The sequence below is a fragment of the Falco punctatus genome, assembly GCF_963210335.1.
Source record: "Falco punctatus genome assembly, chromosome: 12".
Taxonomy (NCBI): Eukaryota; Metazoa; Chordata; class Aves; order Falconiformes; family Falconidae; genus Falco; species Falco punctatus.
The window spans coordinates 22,591,557-22,617,569 of NC_137592.1; the positions used below are offsets into that span (position 1 = coordinate 22,591,557).

General features: G+C 40.0%; 1 protein-coding gene across 2 annotated transcripts in view; it reads right to left on the minus strand.

The window, feature by feature from the left end:
* The window catches only part of KCNH1 (potassium voltage-gated channel subfamily H member 1), a 210,184-nt gene that overhangs the window by 123,411 nt on the left and 60,760 nt on the right, over positions 1-26,013 (minus strand). The window contains exon 10 of one of the 2 annotated variants that reach the window (XM_080407942.1): positions 18,062-18,491. In XM_080407942.1, the coding sequence (XP_080264068.1) occupies positions 18,062-18,491 (430 nt within the window). The remainder of the gene's footprint in view (positions 1-18,061; positions 18,492-26,013) is intronic. The other variant, XM_080407943.1, reaches the window with a different exon arrangement.

A 26,013-nucleotide genomic window follows, 5' to 3' on the forward strand; every position in this document is an offset into this window, starting at 1 on the left:
ACACTACCAACCCAATGCAACAGGTTCCCAAATGACCCCAACTGAGGGAGAGCCTGAAGACAAATGATTAAACATCTGCTGTCCAGGACAAGAGTTTAATTAATGTAATCAAACCTATAATTAGGTTAATTGCAGCATGTAGACATCATCAATTAACTCACAAATTGCCAGTCCCACATATCTAAAAATCAGCACCTGAAATGAAGCACACAGCACGGCCCTGGTACCTCAGCGGGCCAGAGGGGAATGCTGCAGAAGGGAGCTTACCCCCCAACAGAAGACACAAAGGAGGCTGCTTTTAAGGATCTCAGCAAACAAAACCACGCTAAAAGCTCCAACTTTAGACAATACAAAACACACCAACAAGTCATGCTTTGCTGAGAAACAAACATGCTAACAAACACCTGTACACAGCAATGCAGCTTGGGCGAGGCCTAGCACGGCACTGGCTGCAGAAACGCAGGCCTGTGCTCTCCGAGGCCAGCGGACACAGACGTGGCTAACAGCGACCAGTTGTTACTGGACAGTAGCTATGTACTGGCCGGGGTTTAAAAGTTCAATCTATCCCTCACCTACAACCTCTTCCCAGGTGCTCCTAAGTCTCACACGTGCCCTGGGCTCTGGCAGCACCACTCCTCTGCCAGGTGCTATGGCTGCCACAGCCGGGTGGCCAGCCCGCGCTGCCTCTCCCAGGGGCTGCTTCCCTGTAGGGTGCGGCCAGCTGGCCTCCAAAGGGTGCACCCAAGGGTGCCTATATGTCTTTGCTTGTCCTCAGAGCAATAACTTTCAAGAGCTAAACATGCCCGTCTTTTCCTGAGTCACACTGAAGTCAGTATCTCCCTGTCACTTCCATGATTCATTCTCTTGTGATTCATCCAGAGAAGGCAGCACATATAATTTTTATGTCTATTCAGCACTTTCACTGACATTAAACTATGTATATGGCTAGCTCAGTAACTGCATAGTCTTGTGTGTCTTTCAAGGCCAGCATTTTCCAGTGGGTCATTACATTGTCAGTTTCTTTTCTGAAAGAAGCCTCGGGGTTCTTCTAAGAATTCTCCTCCACAAGTATTCTCTTGCTGCCAGATTTCAGTTTCCAGCCCTACTGTTCTTATATTCAAAACCTTGCTTTGTTAAATGGACAAACACCACCCTCACTCTCAGAGATGGCTGACCTTGATTATCTCAACTTGGAAATTGAAAGATTCAAAAAGTTGGGAATGAGTCAAATGGAAAATAGAAAGAAAATGTGTAGACAACCATAATTATAGGTGTTGCTTGCTACATTTTGTTTCTAATACTATCATGATGGCAGCAGACAGATAATAGCAGTAAAATCAGAAATGGTCAGAAGACTCAGAACACAAGCAATAACATAAAACACATCATCAGCCTGTGGAAGGCACAAAGCCATCAGTAAAAAAGCTTTTTGTTTTGGGGTTGAGTTTTTTTCGCTTTCTGATGGAAAGATACTGGTCCCATCAATCTGTTTTGAATTGATGATCATATAATCATACAACTGTTTAGGTTGGAAAACACTCTTAAGATCATAGAGTCCAACTGTCAACATAGCACTGCCAAGTCCACCAAGTACTGCACTGACACTTTTATACACCTCCGGGGATGGTGATTCCACCATCTCCCTGGGCAGCCTGTTCCAACGCTCAATAACCCCTTCAATGAAGAAATTTTCCTAATATTCAATCTAATCCTCCCCTGGCACAACTTGAGGCCGCTTCCTCTTGTCATATTGCTGGTAACTTGGGAGAAGAGACCAACACCTACTTCGCTACAACCTCCTTTCAGGCAGTTGTAGAGAGCCATTAGGTCTCCCTTGAGCCTCCTTTTCTACAGGCTAAACAAGCCCCATTCCCTCAGCTGCTCCTCATTGTTCTCTAGACCCTTCACCAGTTTTGTTATCCTTCTCCGGACATGCTCCAGCACTTCCATTTCTGTCTTGCAGCGAAGGGCCCAAAACTGAACAGAAGGTTCGAGGTGCAGCCTCACCAGTGCCGAGTACAGGGGGACAATCACTGCCTTAGTCCTGCTGGTCACACTATTTCTGATACAGTTGTTATGCTTCGTTTACTTGTCTGATTGTAATTTTTCAAGGACACAGTCTGAATTACAGCATATCCAGTGTATTGACTACACAACCATGCAACACAGAAACAGCATAGGAGATCATACAAGGAATACAGAAGTACAGCATGGTCTTCTTGTTGCACAGATATCAGCACTAAACTCATCAGCTGATACTGGAAAGCTGCAGTCATCTCTCTCACTTGAGAGACTGCGTATCTGCAAGTTGCAGCTCCCTCCTGACAGGACCAGAAAAATTAATACTGAAATGCTGAAATACTGAAAGTGCAGTTGTTTCCACAAATAACTAGGGGGTTTTAGGTTGGCAGAATTAGCCCATGCTACTAGGCTTCTCAAAGTTTTTCATTCACATTTTAACTTTAACAGTCCCATCTCGATGTTCTCTATTAAACATCCTGCTTAGGTGCCATTGACATCTTAGGTAGGTACATCGTTAACTCGAAAAATCATAAACTCTGATGCCTGTCTTATCTCCTGTTGTCCAAGGCCAAAGTTTTCCAGTTGGTCACCAGTATAGATAGTTATAATTCTTAAGGCCAGGTTCACTGCTTTTTATAGGTGCCAAGTACTCATAGCTCTATTTTGCATCAGAAGCTTAGCGACATAAAATCAGGTTTGCCACGTACCAAGTGGGGAAATTCAGAAGATAAAACACAAATTATCAAGCACCCATGAAAATACTAGTCAAAATAACTTGTCAAGGGTTAACAGAAAAATGGTGTGACAGCACAAAAAAGTTTCCAATTCTGACAACAGGCAATTTTTTACTTGAACATTCAAAATTGACATAATTTGAAAAGCTGCCCCAGCAACATTATATGAGGAAGAGTAAGTACATCTACAAGCAGATTCTGAGTCAACCTCAGAAGAAATCCAGCCCTTTGATGAAAGATATTTTGCCTTCCTTTACTGAAAAAGCTCTCAAAACACTGACAGCTCCTGCGGGGTCACAGCCTTTGAAAGTCCTCCCAGAACGCTTCAGGAACAGCACCGCTAGAGTCAGAGGAGGAGAAATCTGTGCAGAAGTAAAATCTAATCCTTAGGGTAAACAGGTTTTGTGGCTTGTGCACTGAATATTTCCTTCAGTTGGCACATTTATACGCTGCCCTCCTCTCTCCTAGAGGAACTGATCATTCAGAATTGGGGCACAGAAGAGCAGATTGCTTTCCCTGCCCATCCTGGACACAGAAGCTTCAGCAGAGACTGGAGGAAACTTGCTGTTTCTCAGCTACAATTACAGCAAGTGCTCTTTTTTCACTTTAGATGAATCTACAGCCTGTTGAACTGTGCGAAGCAAGTGATCCTGCATCTAAAATGACTTGCAATTAACTGGCATTTCAAACAGCAGGTCATTTGGGAAAGTAGCCCTACTTTACAGGAATGCACTTTGTCCACCAGGCAACCAGTGACTGATGGCAAGGTCCTCTAAAGCTGTTAAAACAGAACTACTACTGTGTAGCTATTGAAGGACAAAACTTTCCTGTTAGCAACCAGTGGGGAATTCAGCTGTGCAGCCTCGGGCAGACATCACTGCATATCAACCATTTTGGACATCACTGCATAGAAGATGGTACAAAACCAGATACTTTTAAAAGTGTAAAGCCATACTCTCTGGCAGTATAAGGTTAGAGACAGCAATTATGGAAGGAAAGCAACGCTAGCAGCACACATGCACGCACAAACACAGCAGTCTCAGATTGAAGTTTGTTCCTTTTTCTCCACTCATACTGACTTCTTCTGGGAAGCAGCTTCTTTCACTGCCCATTTATGCAAAATTAATAAAACTCTTCAGGGTTACCTTAAAGCCTGGCCCTACAGACCCTGGCCCCAAGCCCTCCCAGGTCAGTACACTACGTTTGCATTTTGTATGGAATATCTGGCAATACTCAATATCAAAAGCTTACAGGAAACAGCATTTCTCATTCATGTGCGGCTGCCAAATGCTTTCCCAGATTCCTTCCCCATTGCTCTCCACTTCTGACACTATCGCATATTAAATCTCTGCTGAAGAGACAGCACAGCCATGATGTGGGTTACAAAGCAGTTGAAGGAAGGAAAATGCTTAACTACTACCACAAGGACATTATTAATGCCATCAGCACTGATTTAAACACATTTGTGTAGTGTGCAAGGCCAGAAAGTTAGTTCTGCTCCTGAAAAGTTCTACCACAGCTACTCCCCCAATGCATCAGGAGAAGACAAGCCTCACAGCAGACTGCTGTCCTTCCCAACTGAAGGCAAACAGCCTGAGAAGTGTGGTTGCCCTCAGGCTCTCTTATCTTTCCTGCTTCTCTGAATGTCTTACCTGCACCAGCATCTTACTGGCCACTGAACTACTGAACTGCCCATTTCACTGAGCTGTGGACCCTTGCAATCATATCAATACTCCATGCACCGAACCATTCATACCTTTATTGCTGTAGTTGCCTGCTGCATCGTATTTTCCATTTCAACCCAAACTGGTAATAACTCAGAGCATTTTCTTTTGTCTGGCTGCCCAACGATACAACACAATACTCCCATACAACAGTATTCTTCCCTCCAGTCTTCTATATTATTAAAGTCTGCGTATGAATAAAAGAGAACTCCACTCTGGATCTCAACTACATCCTCATGAAGGGAGATATCTTTACACTGGCATAATCATGATCAGAATCTCATGCACTTTGTACAGTACAATAATAAAATCTGATAAAATCAGTATACTCAACTGGCCATACTTACCTCATACCCCAGCATGTATTCTTCCTCGCATAAATAAGTATCTCAAATACCCTTTTCAAGTCTTTATCTGCTTCAAAGCATCATGATTCAAACCACGCTCTTTCAACCACAATGACCAAAGAACAGAACTATTGCTTATTTATTGGACTACAGGTCTGTAACTAGTACGAGGAAACAACCATCTTAAACACGCACTGTGTAAAGAGACTGTTTGTTTTGGGAAGCAGTCTAAAAAGAAGTTTAAGAGTTCAAAAAGGAAAAAGAAGGAACCTTAGTTTCAAGTTCAGGTCCTATTTCTCTCTCTCAACACCTGCTCCCCCTTTCGTCCACCCACACACGCCCCAGCATGAAAGCAAAAGCAGCAAGGGAAACTGTAGCTACATGCTTCCATCTCACACCTGTCAGTGCATTTACTAACAGACCAGCAGGAGCCCAAAAAGCAGATGGTCACCTGTACCGGCCTGAAAGGACAACCTTCTGATGCCATCACTGGAAAACAAAAGCATCCATCCACTTGGCAGCTTCAAGTTATACCCCAGAAGATGCTTGGCAGCGTCACACAGAGCTTTGCCTTGCAGGTACTGCTGTTCTCATGCTTCTAAAGACAAGTGGAGAAGCTTTGATTGATTTGTCTGTTGTACATTTCACAAGAAATATGCTGTCTTCTCTTACACCAGTGAGAAAAAGAAACAAAACAATTCTGACCCACCTGCCTCTCCCCTTTTCCTGTTTTTCCAGAAAGCTTCCCTCACGATCAGACATCTTCCAGTGCTATTCCCAGCCTGTACTGGGGACTCGGCATGCTCAGGTGCCTCTTGAAAACACCTAACCAATGCAGGCAGCATGGGGAACAAACAGAAAGAGCTAGAAAGACTATGTGTGGTTACAGGGAGATAATGTCACTGGGATTATGGAGACACGGTGGGATGGTTCACACAACCCAAGCCCTGCAATTGATAGACACAGGCTCTTCAGAAAGGGCAGGCTGGGAGAACAAGGAAGGGGACTTGCCCTTTATTTGAGAGAACAGCTGGATGCATGGAGCAATGCCTGGGGATGGTTCAGGAGCTAGTCAAGGGCTTATGGGTCATGATTAGTGGGCAGACCAACACAGATGCCATTGTAGTGGGTATCTGTAATAACACCTATTTGCATTTTAGCAGAACTTCAAGCTCAAGTTAAGACTGATGCTCTTTTGAGAGGCAGGTCCCTCCCCGCCTCCCTGCACAAAGTAGAAATACGTAAGATGGACAGAGAAGGGAAAACAGGTTATTGGAAGGGGACACTACAGGCTAGCACCTCAGCTGGGTATGGGACTCAGCTCCCCTGTGTCACGCTACAGGGCACTAGCAACTGGATCTCAATGCCTCTTCCAGACAGCTTCTCACATAACCTGTCACTTAAGCCTACTATATACATGAAGGTTCAGAGCAGTATTGGATATTATTTTCTCTGCATGAGCAGATCAGAACAGCATAATAGGCCAAAAGGTGGCACATAACTAGGTCTTCTCCTTGTAGCTGCCCGCAGTCAGTGTGGCACCTACATGACAGTAGTTTTGCCAAAGTAATTTGCCAATTTGGTAATTCCTCTACAATTTTCACAGGAGGTTGCTAACTTTATGTGGAATAAGGCTCCCTTACAGAAAAATGCTCATTTTCCCCTCCCACATTCTGTAGCTGTTATCTCATTATTAACCTGCAGTCAACTTACTTACAAGGAGTGTGAGAAAGCCAGTTCCTGGAAATTTCAGTTTTGGCATACTTAATTCCTGATAAAATTGATTTTATAATTTTCCCAGTAAAGTGAAGAAAGACTTTTATGAAGAAAGAATTAGAATCCAAAAGATTCAAACCAAAAGTGAATCAAGATACCAAAGCATATTTGCATCTTTGCAATACAGGAAATCACCTTCCTCTCCCCTGCCCCCTCTGCATTTAAATGCACGAAAGTGAATGAGAAGCTTAAAGTCCAACAAATGTTTAAGGAATAGGAAGTGCAAGGAATTACAGCTTATAGCAACTTCTCTCTCCAAAAGCAAAGGGGCAAAAGAAGGCAAGTTGAGTATCTTTTTTCCTGTTCCTTGTTTCTTATTAAATTCTCTGTGCAAAAAAAACCCACAACCAAACAACCAACTGAAGATGAAGGTGCTAGTGTGGGATGGCAAAGCTCAGAGCAGTGTCAGGCCCAGAAATTAAGGTTGAAAAGAGATGCAGGGAAGTGAGAGAAAAGTAGGAGGAAAGAACTGGTTGTCCATTATAGGAAAGAGAACTGGAAATCGCAGAATGGCCACATCAGATTTAACGTGCACTTCTATGAACTACTCTCAGTGGATACTGGGTTATTTCCAACAACACAAAGCCATTGCCAAACCTATGCGTTTGATGCGAAAGGATGCACTCTGTCCAGGACCACACACACAAAGTGTCACAGTAGATGTGACCATTCGGAGGGAGAAATCAACTCGTTTGCACTCTGAGTATGAAAGGGGTGAAAAATTTTGGAAAAGGAAAATTAAGATAGGGTTGGTTCAAAATTGGAGCAAGTGTGCTACTTTGTATTTTACAGAAGTTGTACTAAGAGTACAAACTGTCAATAAGTGATACAACTGTAATAAATAAGCTTATGATTTTTAGAATTCATTTAATGAAATGCTAGAAGCTATGAGACTGTTTACGGTCTTCATGGACCAGGATGATCCAAACCCCTTGGCATTATTTTCTGTGCTTTTCTAGTAAATCTTAATTTTACCAGAAAATTACTTGGGGGGTGGGGGGGAGAAGCGAATCATTCAAGTTCAGTTCCAATTAATCAGAAATTAATTCTTTATCTTAAGTCCAGTTCTCTCCCCTTCAATTCTGCCACTGAATACTTGGAAGATGTTACCAGGCTCCAGCTCCCCCTTATTTTGTAGTGAAAATCCCTCACTGAAGAACTACCAGATCCTGACCCTGAATCATCCCACTCACTTGTACGTACCAAGCAACCCATTTTTGCTTTTGAGATGGTGACAGGGGAGGGCAAAGCTTGCCTGTTATCTGACCAGAAGAATTCACTTGCACACCACCTGGTACAGTTACTGGTTTCATTTCAAAGAAGAAAGAAAAAAGCATGCACAGCTCATGTTGAGGTGAGCAAGAACAGTCAGGCCTTAATACCTCAATTACTTTATTCTTTACCATAAGGCACTTTGGATTTTAGATCCTACTGGCTGTCAAAACCCTTCAGTTAGAACAAATTTTCTACTTTCCTTCCAGGCAATAGGACCTATTAATAAAGTTACTTGTCTTCTTCCACATTTTTCACACCAGTTGCAGCAAGAGTTGTACTGTGAATAAAAGATACCGACATTTTCACATACAGTCCATATTTTCTCAGAAGATCAGAATTCCTTCCATCAAGCTGCTGCTTATGATAGGATGTGTCTTCAGATAGCAACTTAAGTTCAAATCTAGAATATTTCAGTGCTCTCATTGCCAAGAAAATAACAGCACTTACATCCACTAGAACTTTAGTTATCATTTTTATAAACTGAAAAATCTCTCTTTAAAATATAGAAGCAGCCAAATGCATTAAAACTCACTGATCTGGAAAGCATAACTAAACCTTATTCATTCTCAAGATGTCATGAGATAGCTTATCTGAGTGGTTAGGACATATCATGATTCATAATCCACTTACAACTAGGCAAGTTGTTTCTACTCCAACATTTTGTAAGCTACAGCAGGCCTGTTTGGGTCCAGTAGCAATTAGATATTAAAATAACTATATCATTTTTGAAGCTGATGCAGAAGTGAAAGGTGCTTAGAAGATGCTTCAGATCTTCTGTGATGTTCCACATATTAGATGACAAGTGGCATGATGCGTCATATGAGTGGATGTGCTATTTTGCTATTTTTTCCCATGCTTATCTAACCGGGATTTCTTAGACAGAAATGGACTTCAAAATATAGATTATTCTTGTGTAAAGCCAAATCCTTGTCCAGGATATCCATCCTTCGGCAACAGAATTGCTGCTTAAGGAAAGGACTCCCAGGACTGCAAAAAGAAAGAAAAATCTATCACACTTTTTGTGTGCTATAAGTACTTAGCCAATTTCACAGGTGGGAATCCAGAATAAAATTCCTACAAGACAAACCATGCTCTTCCACTTGTCTGCCTCAGTAATCTAAGAACAAAATTATAAACTGAACCCCCAGGTGTGCTGTCCTGCATATCAAAACACAAAGTCTCTTGCAGATTCTTTTCATAGGGAACAAAACATCTTGCATATTATCCCCTGGTTCACCTTCCTGAAATATTCTTTTTTCCTTTTATGCTCCTCTGCCCTCTCAGTCCATGTTCTGGATGCATCAGGCACTTACCTCTCAAACATTAACTTGAGTTAATGATGTTCCTTCAGAATTCAAAACAAGTTGGTTGCATGTACTGATGAAAGTTTGAAATAGCCAGCACATTTCAATGTTTTAAACCTACTTATAGTAAGAAATGTTATAAATGGCCTCAAGAAAGCAAAACTCTGCATTAATGAACATGTGATATGGGAGATATCAGGTCAAAAAGAGACACACCCACAACTGGGATGCCTATTTATTTTCCTTATCCTCCTCATTATTATTAAATAATTCAAGGTAAAATTCAGAAACGCTGTGCAACAAAGAGGAAAAATGCAATTATCTGTAACATTACTGTAGCATGAGCTCTCCCCCATATGCCAAAAAAAGCTAAACCATTAACACTTTATAGCTTTCATCTTCTCTCCTGTCAAACAGAACTATTTTTTTTCTCTATTTGCATTTACAGTCCTTTCAAAAGCTGTCCAGTGTCTTGGTGAGCAAGGTTAAACTCTGCAGGAGACAATACATTGTAAGAGCCTTAAGAATGAAAAATTTTCACAAAAATCTCACTTCAAAAATTATCCTGATTGGATTTGCATGATACTGACAGTGATTTGGAGGAAAATTTCGTGGGACTATTCTAGCAATTAACTTCTAGTATATTCTGAGGGAGGTCCGATCCCTAGATCCATTAGGCTGAAGTACAGCCTGAAATTTTTGAAGTCATTAAGGCAAGATGACACACCATGACACAATTCACCAAGCATATAGAAGTGATATAGCACTGGAATTCTCTTTCTTTTTTCCTCCACAACCAAAAGTATATGGGCAATTTAACCTTGCCATTTGCAAATCGCATTTTGGGGGAAATTTAATAGCAATAATTTAATCTGTCTTTAATCTGGTCATATACACTTTAAATAACAAGAAAAAGAATATTGCTCACTCACTCTGTCATTGTAAGAAGTAACATCTCACACAGAGTAAGTTTATGTTTTCCCAAACCAGAACAGGAAACAAAGTCCTATCATATTAACATACTCACAAAATCAGTTTTCTTTCTTCTATAAATAATGCTTTGAAGTGTGTTGTGGTGAGGAGATGACTAACCTCATATGAATGGGCCAGTTCTCATGCAGCCATGGTCATTAGCTCAGACAGATTCATTACAGCATTAGCACTGGTGTTGTGAACCTGAAAAAAACTTCCAGTCCACCTTAGCCTGGAGACGATTTTTGTAGGAGTTCACTATTTACATACCTGTCACCTAAAGTCTGCCCTTTTGCTGGCTTTGCTGAGAAACATATCCATGACACTTCTGGGGGTTCATTCTAATGGAGAAAGCATCCAAGCAAAGTTGTTTAACAATTATAGCAATAGCACACCAGCTCTTCAAATATCATGACTAGCATCAAACAAGGAGCTATCAAATAAAATCAAATAAAACAAGGAGCATCAAATAAAGCACAGCAGAGAGGGGTGAGGGAATAGGTCTGCAAAGACTGTCCTTACTCATTAAAAATAACTGAAAATAAAAATAAAATAAAAAATAAACCCAGGCCTTGAAGTTAGGAATTACTAGCTTGAGTAGTGTTGCTGGTGGCTAAGGTAGATGAGAATGAAAAGCGATGAAAAAATATCAGCCATATCAAAAGCATGCCAACTGCAACCTCAGTGGCTACCAAGAAGTTTATGGCATCTACAGGGTTAGTGACAAAGAGCAGGTATCCAAGAGACCACTTTTGCATCTCCCGAAATCAAAACATGGCACTTGCAATAACCACGGATACAGAAAAAGTTGCTTTGGGTTCGAAGTCTCACAGACCTCTGTGCTCAGGCCCTGAATGATATCCCAGCAAACCTAGCCAGCACTTGGCACATGGCTGGCCCTCAGTTTCAGGCTACCAACTTCCAGCAAAACCAATTTCAATATGCCCCTGCCCCCCATCCCCTAAAAGGGGTACTAGGGATACACATACACTTATGATTAAGTGTTTGGAAAGAATACACACAGCATGGCCACATCCATTTGCTCTAACAACTGATGAATTGCATTATGATGGGAAAATCATGAGTCAGGAACATTACCAAACATGATGCTGCAACATATCTATATCTTGTTCAGGTATTTTAATAACAGTCTAGTTCTCATCAGTTCGTGGCTATCCTCGTTCACAAGAGTCTCTGAAAACTTCCTACCCTGCTGGGGGTCACCAAAGCACACTAACTCCCTGTGAGGCTGTGAAGGAGCAACACTGACCCATGTGTCATGATACCAGCCACTAAGATTTTCATACAATTCAGAGGGATGTTCACATTACTAGAGCAGATTTCCGTTCCTTTCAGCAAGAGTGCTGTACATAAAATAAATGTAAATAAATAAAAAAACTAATTACGTTTTCAGATTTACTTAATGCTATCCTCATTCCTGGTTTTATGTCTAATGAGAAAGAAGCTAGTCACAGACAAGGCTGAACAAAGCTGACACAGCTACTCTACACTCTGGGGATCTGTCTCTACCTTAATCAGAGACAAGAGCTGAAGTGCTGCAGGACTGCATGATGCTTGTGTTGCACATGTTCAATGAAGATGAGTGGTTTTGGTTTCTGGTCTGTTTTAATTAATGAACTCAGTGACTGAAAACGTATTATGGTATGTGAGCGTGCATGTCCTCGAGTTTGAACTTTTAACTCCTACTTCTGCTCTTTTTCCGTGATCACTTTCACTATCTGGTCAATTATACACTCCCACTATCTGAACAATTATAGTGTTCACAGGAGAATTTATGAGTCAAGCCCTCTACTTCCAGGAAGTTGCTACCTAACACGAATTATGGATGAAAAGGCACCAAAAGCTTTGGATCTTTCAGCGCAACCAAGAACACTAACAAAAGGCTCCAAAATCATAGAATCATAGAATAGTTTGGGTTGGAAGTAACCTTTAAAGGCCACCTAGTCCAAACCCCCTGCAATAAGCAGAGACATCCTCATCTAGATCAGGTTGCTCAGAGCTCCATTCAACCTGACCTTGAATGTTTTGAGGGATGGGGCAACTACCACTGACAGATTTTGCACAGTTGCTCAAAATCTAGATGGGTAAGCATCTATCAGTATTATGGTATGTTAACAGTAAAAAATGCAAAGCATATTTAGAACTGTTCATCCCTACTCCACCTGCACAGCAAGCGGACTGCTGACACAGTGCCCAGATAACAAAAACTGCAAATGAAAGTCCTCAGGTTTCTGCTATTGCTTAGGAAAAATAAACAATACGTAACCCAACCTGACAGCTTCACTGAACAAAATATACGAGAACTGTTATTTCAAGGCATATGTCTCCACAGGGAAGAAACTAAAAATTGAAATAGCTTTTTTCCCCCAAGTATTAAAATATATATGTCTTTCCACAGACCCAGACAGTGGTTTTAAACCTGGTTTTATGTAACATCAGCCTCTCTGGAAGATCTGTCTGTAGATATATTCCCTATTAATTAGCAATTTAGTGGCCATCTGTGAAAAAGGATAAGCAAATATGTTTTGATTCATTTAAATGAAGCTGAGGAGTTAATTGCTTTTACTTCCAGTAGTAACACTCATACTTCTCTCTATATATACATATATACTCAATAAAGCGAGGCAAAATCGTGCAGGTCAGCTTATTGACAGATGTGAAGACAGTTTGCTTTACAAAACTTTAATTCACCATATGTTCAGGAAAAACAGCTATATAGCCATATGAATTGCATCTCTTATCAGAAGCATGAAGCTTCTGAAGAACAGAAATCCTTAAGAGCAGTCACTGGATACTTCATCTCTATTTTAAAATAATCTATTCTTCCCAAACAGACGTGCATTATTTGAGGTCAAGAATCAATAGCATTTTTCACTTGCCACAGCTCAGCGGAGCTGACCAATGGACCATACAACCCCAGGGCTACAAGATGAGGATGCTGCCATCCCTTACAAATATAATTAGGGGTTGCATCTACCCATGTCAAAATAACCAACAGTAAAACACTTTCTCCCTGAAAACTGCAGCCACAATGAGGTCAGTAGGACAACACGTGCAGTCATTGCATTTGAGAGCACAAGAACACCTCCTTGCAGAAGGTCACCCCAATGCAGAGACCAGGGCCACTGAGACCAAGCCATGCTTTCTTATATTCTGACACAAGTGTAAAACCAACCAACCCACCTAGTCCCACAGGCTCAATCCACCACCACTCCAGCTTATTCACCTCAGTCATCCCTTCCTAGTGTCTATGCACTGCTAACATCACATACCTACCCTTCCTTCTACAAGCTCACATACCTTAACCTTTTTACTAGGCCAACATTTGTGCTCAACTGCCAAAATTCCTACCAGTTCACTAACATATCTCTAAATTTTTAATTAGAAGTTACCTGGATTTATTATTTACCATAATGAAAGACTGCATAAAAAAGAAAATGCAAGTGTTCTTACCTACTTCTTTAAACAGCTATCTGACGTTATAGCAAAGTACTATTACTAGTGGTCAATGGGTCTACAAACAGTTAATGTAACACAAATGTATTTCTGCCACAGGACCAGCTTTACAGAGGGAGTAAGCAGTGAGCAGAAGGGGATGTATCAGTGGCTGAGCAACAGAAAAAAACAGATTTTGTTTTATGGAAGATGGAACATAATTACAGAGTATTAATTCCATCTCTCTGTGTATAAGCATACTAAACACACATGGAAGGACGCTAGTTATGTTTCAAATGCCTGCAATATTCTGAGCCCTTCTGATACAAACGTCCTGTTTGGATGTCACCATAGTCCTGTGCTGATTGTACCACAAACCTTTCAGTAAGTTTACCAGTGGAGAAGACACAATACATGTCTTAAAATCACTTGTTTACACAGTAATACCTCTCCTGAAACAGAGAGGCTTAACAGACAACACTCCAAGATCAAAGAAAAAAAGTATTGCTGCTATTCATGACTTTCCTTCCCAGAAACTATTCAAGATACTGAGCCAGCAAAGCAGCTAAAGGAAAACAAAACTAAAAACTAAGTTTGCCAGAAACAAGGACCAGAAAGCCTTGCAAAACTGCGCCACCTGGCAATGCTCCTCAGGGTAGCACACACCATGTTCAGCCTTCCCCAGAGGCACAAGAACTCTGCACAATTAAATCCATTCTATTAAAAATATTTCTAGAGTACCAAGCATGGAAGAAAAAAACATACGGTCTCTTTTTCTTCTTTTAAGCATCATAATACATGTGCACCCTCTCTGTATGTATATCATACGCTATGTACATATGTATATATAAAGTATATTTATTCTAAGTTCACTGAGTAGGAAGAGTTCACATTTGTAAAAGCGAATTCTTCCTTTCCCTCCACTAGAAGCCAACATCCGCGCTCCAGGGAAGCCGTACTTGGACGCCGCTACCAAACAATGGTGGCATAGTTCACGGAGCAAACTGAAGTCAAGACCATTGACACCAAAAATCAGAGGGAAGGTGCAAAGGCAACTGTAAACTGGATCCAAGAACGAGCCAACACCACAGTGCTGTAGTTTTTCGGCCAGCCACCAGTGGGAGGCACGTCCTCGCCGTGCGCTGGAGCGGTACCTGGCCCTAACTGCCTGTAGGGTAGTTGTAGCTACACGCACAGCCCCTGCAAGGGAGGTGGGGGTCGCAGACATTTTCCTACACGTTGACCAATATCTGCAATTCAAGAAAATTCAGTTTCTTTTACAAATAAAGAGAAGATCAAAATTTCAAAGGTGATCTTGTTAATAAAACTCTGACGGTAAGCTTAGCAGGCCACAGTATTGTTCAACAAGCACTTGGGTTTTTACACGGCACTTAGCACTATTCAAAAAGACCAGAGGATAAAATGCACAAAGAGAAAGAAATGTTATAATTTTCCTTCCGCTCATCTAAATCCGTCCCCATCAGGCTAATGGAAGTTTTACTATTTATTCACAGGAGGTTAATTGGCCCAAGGGGAGAAAAATGTAAAATTTCCAGCCTATTTAAAGTAAAATTTTGCTGGAATCACTTTGAAATATTAATGCTGGCTGTTATACATTTGTCCCTAAATACTCTTTTTATTTTTAATGATACTATAGTGACAGTTTTGGAGTCTCAAAACCAATCTTGTTAACATACTGTCTTACTCAACTAAGCAAAAACAGTAACATCCTCAAAGAAAAAGTGACCTTGTTGTTTCCATTTCATACAGAAAAGGTTGTAAAATTACTTATTTCACTGGACTATTTAAATACACAGGTACATATTTATGCACAGACTATACCTAGCCGCTTCAAAACCAAGATAAATTCACACAATTCTTAAAGAAATCCTCTAGCAGGGACGAAGTTAACAAAGCGGTATGTTTGAGGTTGGACTCAGCAAATCCCACCTACCTTCAATTGAAGTTTTAGATAAACAAACAATTAAGCTCTCTCTGTATCCTTCATGGAAAGAAAACAGCATTTTCTGTGCTACTGAAAGATAGTAGTAGCTTTTGAGAATGCATCATTAGCTAGGTGTTAAAACAAATACAGTGTTAACAGCAAGTATGAATGAGAAAACATATACCCTTTCCTTTTATTAGTGGGCAGTAACACATTAGCAGAATTGATGTGAAATTGCTTATTTCTGAGGCTTTGGACATCCACAGCCCCTAACCAGCCCACACGCACATCTCTGTGATCTGACATCTGCAAAATGAGGACCACAACAGGAACACATAGCCACCAACTGTGTTATGAGTGAGTAGCTCAACTCATAACAAACATGTTACTTGGCCAGGGACAAAGTGGTATTTTTCTGAGTGATGTACAAAAGCTTTAGCCTGGAAACTTCTTTTTGCTCCCCCACATCTATCCCTGATACATTTGCTATGTACCTTTCATGTTCCCAACAGATCAGACAAAATGCTTATAAAATAGCCCTAGTTCAAAGCTCAGCTCCATGTTTGAGAGCTTAATTCTACAGGCAAAATAGTGTTATTTCAACATAAAAAGAATGTATATCAACAATTAAGCTCTCAATAACTGCAAACAAAATAATTAGGTTTGTTCCTCCCACCCTGGGGAATGACCACACCTCAAAATATCAGCATGCTAAAAGCAATCAAGACCCTACAAAATCCAGAGAAGTAAACTCAAATATTGGATTATTTAGTTGCCATTCCTGCACACACGTATTGTGAATAGTCCTAATGGCTTCCAGGCAGTTGTTCATAGGATAAACGTGCACAGGTACACAGACAGTTACAGGGTTAGAAATGTAAGGTTCCAAAAGTCCAAATACAAAGTTGTGTCCCTCAAATGTGACTGCATTCATGAGATGTAAAATAGCCAGAACACTATTTTTCACAGCTTACTGAAATTAAAATTCATTTTAGAATTCAGAGCAGATAGCTATCAACATTAATCTTGCATAAATTCAGTTTCTTTCCACCATATTTTCATATGAAGAGTTTGGAGCAACTCCAAAATATTCCCCATGTACATTCCTGATTTTATGATGGTTATGTTCATCCAGTATTCATAGTACTAAATATTAATGCTGAATAAAACTAGCTATTCTTGTCTGGCTAGTATCATGAGCAAAACCCGATGAACAATAACCCAAAGCTCAGGATATTTCCAATTAAACAGGTACCTTCATCAGAAAACACATTTGGAAGCCTGTTTTGTACTACACTGCTACTTTGCCTAATACACCTTCTTATGAGGAAACCACTTCATTTTCTCCAAGTTTTATATAAATTTCCCTTCTGCTGCATGGGTGTTTTATTAGGATGATGGGACTCATCCTAATCCTAGCAGTGGAAAAAGCTAGAAGAACAAAATTAACAATTTTTATAGCTAAAATATCTCAATGCCTACATGATCAACAATGCTTGTTTTTATACTTGTCACTGACCTTCAGCCTGCTTAACACTGTACATGTAATCTCAGTACATCATTTCAGTGCTGCTGTAAAATGACACATCAGAATCAAAGCTTCACGTTTCTGTCATAACAGGGACTGTGCTGCTAATTGAGTTTCATTATATTTTTTTAATTTTCTGCTTAGTAAAGACTGACTTTTTTCTCCTCTAGATGGAATACTACTGCACAGAAGCTCCTTTCTTTCTCCAAATAAAGATAGGCTCTTCCACATACAAAGTAGAATATATTTTTTTCCTTATTTTGGTTTGAATTCCACCCTTATCTAGAAAAACATGACCTAGTTTAACAGTGGCCACCATATGGTTCTTAACTCCAAGTAGCTCTCAAGGCACTTTGAGTGCATATCCTGCATTGAAATGACAATATGGCCAAAAGCTGGACAGCTTGGCAGTATGAATAATCCCTTGTGACAAGGAAATGTGAGCCAGAGGTGCCCAAGGCCAGTATCATCCCCGTTGCTTTAGGATCTGACTGCACGCGCAGCTCACAGCAGAGTTTGGGCCTCTAGAAAGCTATTGTTCGCTCTCCCTTCTAAGATGCTCCTGGACCACCACCCACTCACCGACCCACTTGTCTAACGTACACAGCTCTCAGACATACAAAGATTCTGCCACATACCAAGTGGAGGCACAGATGTTGTCCGTGCCGAACTGTGGTGCATTTTTAGTACTTCAGGCCTCACACATTTTATGGTTTACTTACAAGACAATATTGAAACGATACTGAGAGAATACTTCTCCCAAACTAACTGAATTTTTGCTAGTTGCAGCAATAATCCCACTTCTGATTTTAAAACCAACCAGTAAAAAAGTATGTAATACCTATATTGCCACCACAAACATTTTAAGCTGCATAATAATATTTGACACAATTCCAGATGGCCTTATGATATCAGTATCCATGACACATGGCTGTTTGGTATTGTGTGTGTGAGAGGGAAAGAATCTCTAATACTTACAGCCAATCATCATCATAGCAACAGCAAAGATCTTCTCCCCATCTGTAGTCGGAGCAATGTTCCCAAAGCCAACACTGGTGAGGCTGGTCATCGTAAAATACAATGAAGAGATGTACACTGAATCTTTGCTTGGTCCGCCTTCCCATTTTCCAAAGCCCGATGCATTAAAGCGGTAAGGTGTTCCTATGGACATCCCCAGCTGATAGAGCCAGCTCTCAGTTCGGATCGTGTTTGTATCCTCATCGATAACTTCATAGTCTCCTATGCTGTACCAAATGCAGGCCAACCAGTGTGCTGCAAGACCAAACACACACACCAGCAGAACCAAGACTGCTGCTCCGTATTCAATGTAGTGGTCCAACTTCCGAGCTACGCGACCCAGCCGAAGTAGCCTGACCACTTTAAGTGAACTGAAGAGGCTACTGATGCCCTAGAAGGATAAAGCACAGTGACCATTAGGACTTAAAGCAACAATATTCCCAACTGTGGTTTCCAAAGGCATAGCTGATCCGTAACAAATAAAGAGTCATCAGATAACACCAGAAATGAGAGATTGTGAAACATGAAAAGGTTAGTGACCCTTTTCAGGGATGGGTATATGCACTTCTGTCTTGATCCACTAACATTCTGTGGGTTGCTCTCCAAACTCCCCTTTCAGATTATTTGAATGGGTCTACAAATACCTTTGTTCAGACTTCAAATGACAGGGTATTTATTGCATGTCCAGGTGCACAAGTAGACCGTCCCTGAGCATCCTGATGCTACTTTACGCTTACTGAAAATAAATGTGGAAGTCACTGACCATTAAACTGTACAAATCTAATGCTGAGAAGAACACAACCAGACACTTATTGAATTCACTCCAGCATCTGGAGTCATGAATCTCTTATGGCTGTTCCTGACTTCTTATGATCCTGGGCAACAGAAGTCCTCCCATGTCTCATTTATAACAAGTTTGCAGTATTTAGGGACTTACCAGAAAGATAAATGAAGGCCAAAAAATACTGCAGTATGAAAGTACCTGGCGATTTGTAATATTTCAGTATAACAGCTCATGTCCTATGACTTTACTTTTATATAAGAATTCACACACTGATAATCAGTCCTGTGACATTTCTCACATAGACTACACAAAGCTTCTATTTCAAGTATCTCACTCTGTAATCCCCAGCCATATTCTTTTAATGATAGATTTGTTATCAATGTAGTACTGTGCTGATATAATATGGCTCCAGTCAAAAAGAATGCAGAATTTTGCATTGTTAACTTTTAGACAGATTTGCATTTCCATGCACAAGAAGTTAAATAAAAAAATTCAGTCATTTGAGGCATGAGAAGATCCAAATAACCTTTGATAAAAACACTTTTTTTTTTTTTCTACTCCCTCTTATGAAGACTGTTTCATACATAGAAGTCTGATTAAAATTTAAGCAGACTGGTTTAATGAGTATTTCTGGAAATGCATAATTGCATACTTCTGGTGACCAGCTTTTACTGGAAGTTTGTTTATTCCTGTATAAATAAAACTGCTTCAGTATCTTAGGCTGGTTCAATGCACTAGAAGAGATGGTTTATTAAATAATTACATAAAGCATATTGACTCATGCTCCCCAGGACTGCAGCAATGTATTTCCCCTTTATTTCATGAATTTGTCATGATTACAGTGACTCATTTTCAGAGATAGATGTAATTTGTTACCTGGGAACACACTATCAATTTGTATTAAGTATTTGGACAAGATCTAACACAACCAGGGGGAGGGGGAGTAAAAAGGAAGAACAAAAAGAGAAAAGCAGTCTTCCTTTAAATTAGGTATTTGCAGAGCTCTAGAACAGACCAAGTGATCTATTATTTTCATTATTATCTATGCAAAACTTTTCAAGTTACTGATGCAAAGATCCCTTCACAAAGCAAAACTTAATTTCCTTTTCCCATTCATTCCATACCCAGCTTTGTTTTGTAAACAATGGAGGAAAGCCTCAATGCCAATTCAGAGACTGGACACAGAAGGCATGATGCCTTCATTTCCAGGGGAGGGAAAGCACGTACTTCTGAATACTCAGTATGGAGAGGAAAAAGAAAGCAGAAAACACAAAAAACTGTAACATGATAACAATGTTTTAGAACTGGATATGCAAGTCCCTGACTGACGAGCACATACAATCCCTACATTCTAAGTATTGACATCCTGATGTTACACCACAGCCTTCTGGCCTTTTTCCTCAAGACCAATGCCCATTTCTCCTTTTCTCTCTTTACAAACTTCAGCTGCAAAATAACAATGTTTTACATTTTGAAAGGTCTCCAGCAATAGCCTGCTTTTAGCTTCAGTCTCAAAGCCAAACTTTTTTATCACGCAGTGCTTACAAGTCTCAGGCAAGGGAAGGAAATTTTTCCATTCTAACATTCTAAAATACAGTTTTATTTTTGCTCAAAAATACCGGTGCAAAACTTGTTCTTGAAATTAAAATTCATCACTGGGATTTAAGAAAAATAAATGCTGTTTGTCAGTGACAGTCCTACCAAAGACAAAAACAATGATTCAGGAAAGACTCAAAAGTTTGAAATTTGGTTAAGTCTTGAAAAAAACCTAAAACCCCCAAGGATTAGAAATACTTGGGGGGTTGGAGGGAATCACAGATGAGTTTAAGAAATTGGATATGAAAAATGGGAATACAAAATAAAATATTTGAAATTAGATTTAAAACATTTAAAGTAAACTATTTTGCTTTCAGAGTACTCTTATCCCAATTTCCCTTGTGAAATTCACAAAAAAATTATTTTGCAAAAACATTTAAAATATGACAGAACTGCATTATGTAGGAGAAAGTCCTTCTACCAAGTTCTGACCAGATGTAGAGAGAATGAGGTTTTCTGTACAAAAAGAACTTGTTTATTTACAGAAAATAAATACCTCATTTGGTTGCATAGAAAGTATGCATTTAATATTTAAATTAGTCACAATATTTCACCTGACTGCATCACCAATAAGATTCTAAAAGTTCAGAAAAAGATAAATATATATATATATATTTCAGCATTAACAGTACTTTCTATTTTATTTCCTCAGAGGAAAGGATTTTTCTATTCTAAATAGATCAATATCAAGAAGAAGAAATGCCCAAGGAAAATAATTATTCATACATCTCTCTTAAAAATGACAGAATTTCAAATGGTATAAACAATGGAAACTTAATAGATTGTTTCAATAGATGATAGAGTAGAAAAAATTCAGATTATTCTCCAATACTTTAAAACAGTACTTTTTTCACTAGGTTTAGCAAATACTATTTTAATACTCACAGGAATAGATCTGCTGGATTCAAAATTGACATTTTTAGATTACCACTTTCCAAAATAGAAGTACTTTTAGATTACTGTCCATTTTAATGCTCTTATCAGTGCAGATTATTTTTATGCATTTATCATACAGATGGCTCCACGATGTCACGAAAAAGAGCCAGAACTCAATTTACTCCCCTCGACGTGTGTCCCACCCTCTTAGCTCTGCTACTCCTATAACCTTTGAGAGGCAGAGTAAGAGACAGAGCTCCTTCTGCCCAAAGGAGACAGATGCATCTCAGTTCATAAAGAGCTGGAAACTGCCCTGCGGGTCCCAGACATGCATTCCCAGATATTCTGCTCTAAAGGATCACCCTAAGGAACGTCTCTCTGCAGTCAGGGTAAGGGCAGGACTAAGTAATCTATCACTCAGTTCTACCTGTGCCTGATTTACTCAGACACAGTTCCAACTATTACTACTCTATCCAACAGAAACCTTCCCCGGGGGATATTTAGAAGCTAAGAAATCTGTTATATGGCCAGGGTAGACAAATAGTCCTTTTTTACTATATTTTGTTACAGAAAGAGCTTGCATGCAGCACTTACTTAAATATGCAGCACTTCATGAAATATGGCAGAAAATGCTAGATTTCAAACCTATATTTCAAATTGTTTGAAGTAACTGAATGACACAAACTAAAGTCTACTGCTGATACCTGCATGTAGTTGTTGATAAATACTTAATAGGTTGGCAGGTGATTTAATAGGTTGCCAGTGATGGCTGATGCATAAAAATGGAAGAATCTGTAGCAAGTCCCCTCCAAACCAAAGAGCAAGATCCAAGCACTGAGCCCCAGAAGAAATAATTCTGTATTTGCTGATTGAGCAAACCTGAATGTCAAAAGCCCTTTAATAATAAATGCAACAACTCCCCCTTCCTCTCCTCCTACACAATCTTTGCAAAGTAAAACTGCACCTCAAACACAACAGAAAAACAGACCAACCTCAGTCACAGAGGAAAGCAGGGCCCACATTTTACATTCAAAAAAATGCTTTGTAAGTTTGTCCGTGAAATACTGCCAAAAGTAAATTTTCATGCATACATTGCCATTAGACCTACTCACTAGATACTGTGCACATTTATACAGATTTTCTTTTGTATCTCCTTGTTTTCTGCATGACCTGATCTACTGTCACTGCACCCCTTGCCTCACACTGGTATCCTAGCCATATAATCACTCTTCCTTCCAAATACAAGATCCAGGATATCCATGTTTTGGCTCTAGCCTTGCATCAGACAACATAAGATTTGTGCCATTACTTCCATATCCATATAAAAGAGATGGAGAAGAGACACTGTGATGATGTACTTTGTGAAGCGTTTTGAAAACATAAGGGCTGTAAGCAGAGTAATTATTAGTTATTTGTGTCATTATGGTCCCCAAGAACGCTAACAGTGGACACTACAGTGCTAGATGCTGTAGAAATAAAAAACAGTTGCTGCTGCTTATTTGCCATGAAGAATTAAATTCAACTCAATTGATCGAATAATAAAATTATACCTAGAAAAAACAAAATACAAATTGTTTAAAGAACAGCAATAAAAATTAACTACCGGCAAAAAAAAAAAAAGGGGAAAAATAATTCCTTTCCAAGCAAGATGTAGGATGAACAACTTTAGAAAAGAACTAAAATGCAACTTTCATCCCACCTCCTACAGCTGTAGCAGCACTAGCACTTCAGTAGTAGACTCACTTTTTAGGCCATTATTTACGGCCCACCTGTACAGAAAGAAAATGCACTTACCCCAAGTATCAAGATATTTTCTAGGCTCAAAGGAACTATAATTTACTTCCTACTTACTAACTACTTTCAAAAAGAGAAACATTCAGTATTGGCACAAATCTAAGTTTTCTAGCACTTTCCTCTCATATGGAACTGCTGAAGTTCAGGCTTCATCTCAATTAAAGGGAGATGCAAGAGACTAAAAGCTAACCATTAAAAGAATGAGAATGAAACAGAACAAAAAAATAAATTATTTATCCAAAATAAGGGAGCCAATGAACCAAATTTATCACTACCATAAGTGAGGCAAGCCATGGAAAGCACTGCCTTCTTTCTTGACATTTGGTTCTGAAGTCAGCTGTGCCGCAGCCTGGCTCTGCCTATCTGCCCGCAATAACATGGCAGCCCTGTCAGGTCATTATTAGGACTTCTCATTTCTATTATTTGTCTTCTCTGATTTTCTTAATTAGGTCTGAGAACATGACCTTTTCTACAGATTGCTATATTTAGCAACCAAGAGATGAGATAACGTTATGTGCACAGGTCAAAATCAATATCTAAACCCTCTGGTTACTGCTGTGGTTTTCAGCACTGAAGAAAGCAGATTTCTGGACCCGTAAAGCTTATTTTAGAGACATCTGCGAGCTCAGTTAGAATCAAGGAAGAAACAGCAATAATTCATGTGTAAGAGCATTGGGTGTGAGAAGAGATGGAAAGGCTGATTTTTCATTTATAAAACTACGTCCATGCTTGCCTTACACACACACATGCCCAATCAGAAACCCAACAAATCCAGCAAACTGTTTTGTTTTTTTTTTCACTTTGAGAGAAAAAACAAGGATGAAGATAACACAGAAGTAATCTAAAGAAATCCCAGTTTCCACAGTATCAAATAAAAGATTTACCCCTGACAGACAGCAATCTGCTTCCCAATGCTTCTGATTCAAAGAAGCCATCGGTTCCAGAAGCTTTTTACTTATCTCAAAGAGGCAAAACACCCAAATAAGATTTAGTGTTACTGGCATCTAATACCACTCCATCTTTCCAATTCTAATCTAATCCCTAATACGAAATAGACTATAAAGCAACCATTTAGCTATTCAAATAAATACCCTTTGCCGTCTCATCTGACTTTCTGCCTCAGATCGATACAGGTATGCTGAATGGGGGAAAAAGAACAGAGTAACTGATCCCTGTCTCTGAAACATGCTTCCCTTTACATGTAGTGTAAGTATCGGTCTAGCAGCAGCTTTTTGAAATAATTCAGAATCGAATACATTCAATTAGCTCTCCTTCTTGGACAAAGGCTATCACCATACATTATCACTGAAAATGTAATTCAGCGTTTTAATTCTTTTAGCCTTATACAGATTGAATAGCTTATGTAGACTACTATTAACAGTATGATAAATCATGTCATGCTTTTCAAAGCTATGAAGAAGTATCCTTGAAACCCAATTACACCCTTACTTATCTGTAACTTAGCAAAAAGACTAATTTGAACATTAGCAGCGCAGAAGAGGAGTTAATTGGCATCCTAACAGCCACAGCAGAACCTACAGAGTAGGTGTTGGGCAGACACACAGCAATGCATCCTCCTCTGGTATTCTCTTTTGGGAGGGGACATCCATCAGCAGACAGCGTAGATGTCTCTGAGCCACCAAGGTGTATGAACCTGGGGAAGACCAGGGAAGCAAGCGGAATTTAAATGAACTAAACAACTTAAGCAGGCTTACAGCCGAGGAGAGATTTTAACCTTGAATGGGTTAAATGGCATAAGAGCTTTGCAGTGCCTATACACAACACCAACACAATTTGGAAAACAGAGAATTTATGGGGAAAAGGCAGCCTGCCTCTTCAGAGGCAGCTCATCAGTAGCGTGGAGGTTGGGTTTTTAAGGAGGGAAGTTAGAGAAAGTCCTATTTGATTGGAAGTAGACAAAGAAGAGAGAGACGCCAAATCGAATCAAGAGACTGTGAACAGTATGCACTTCTTTGCCTACCTGGTTTATATCCTGGCAGTTCGCTTTACCCCAGGGATCTGCTTTACACCATTTGCATTTCCCCAAATAACTCCTTCCATATACCTGCCTGTTAAGGAGCAATTCCTGCCTGGCACAGCCCCGCGGGGCCATGCTGCAGTACAGCGGCACTTACAAAAGTCAGACAAGCTGCCCTTCTCCTCCATGACCACATTTCCCCTCTTTTGCACTCCCTTTCTTCCACAGGACAAGGCCGCCAAGCTCCTGAAGCTCCCAGCACCACCTAGGAGCCACACCAGCACCCTGCCAGCCTTGCTCCAGGGGCTGCTGGCAGGTTACAGCCCAGAGCACACCCCTCCCTTGCCTTTGTCCTGTTTCTCTGGGGTCTCTCACAAGGGGACACCCAACCAAGTAAACCACCACCACACCCCCCAAGACAAGACCCACGCTCCCATCCTCCCACTGCTTCACCTGGGTACAGTAACCCAGTTGCTGCTTTCTTCCCCAGGAGCAGTGGTAAGGAGTCACCCAGAGCAGGGGGCTCACTAATCCCCTTCTCGCCTTCCATCAAGTCCAAGAACCAGTTTGCTGACACTTCCTCTATGCCTGGATCATACTCTGTGATACTTAGCTGCTTTTTTATAGGCATTACCTTGAAAGTAGGTTATGCCCACTTTAATTTTCATTAGCCACAGAAAAAATACTAATTTATTACCAGATCCATCAATAGACTCACATGCAAAACAGTATCCAAATAAGAGTGGTGAACTACACAGTTTCAAACAGATTTCATATCATACAGCTGTTCACAGTTTAAAAGACTTTAAAAAGTATATTTTCCAGTTTGAAAAATTAATCTAACCTGAAATCTTTTTTTATAGGCCCCTGTTATTCCATAAAACT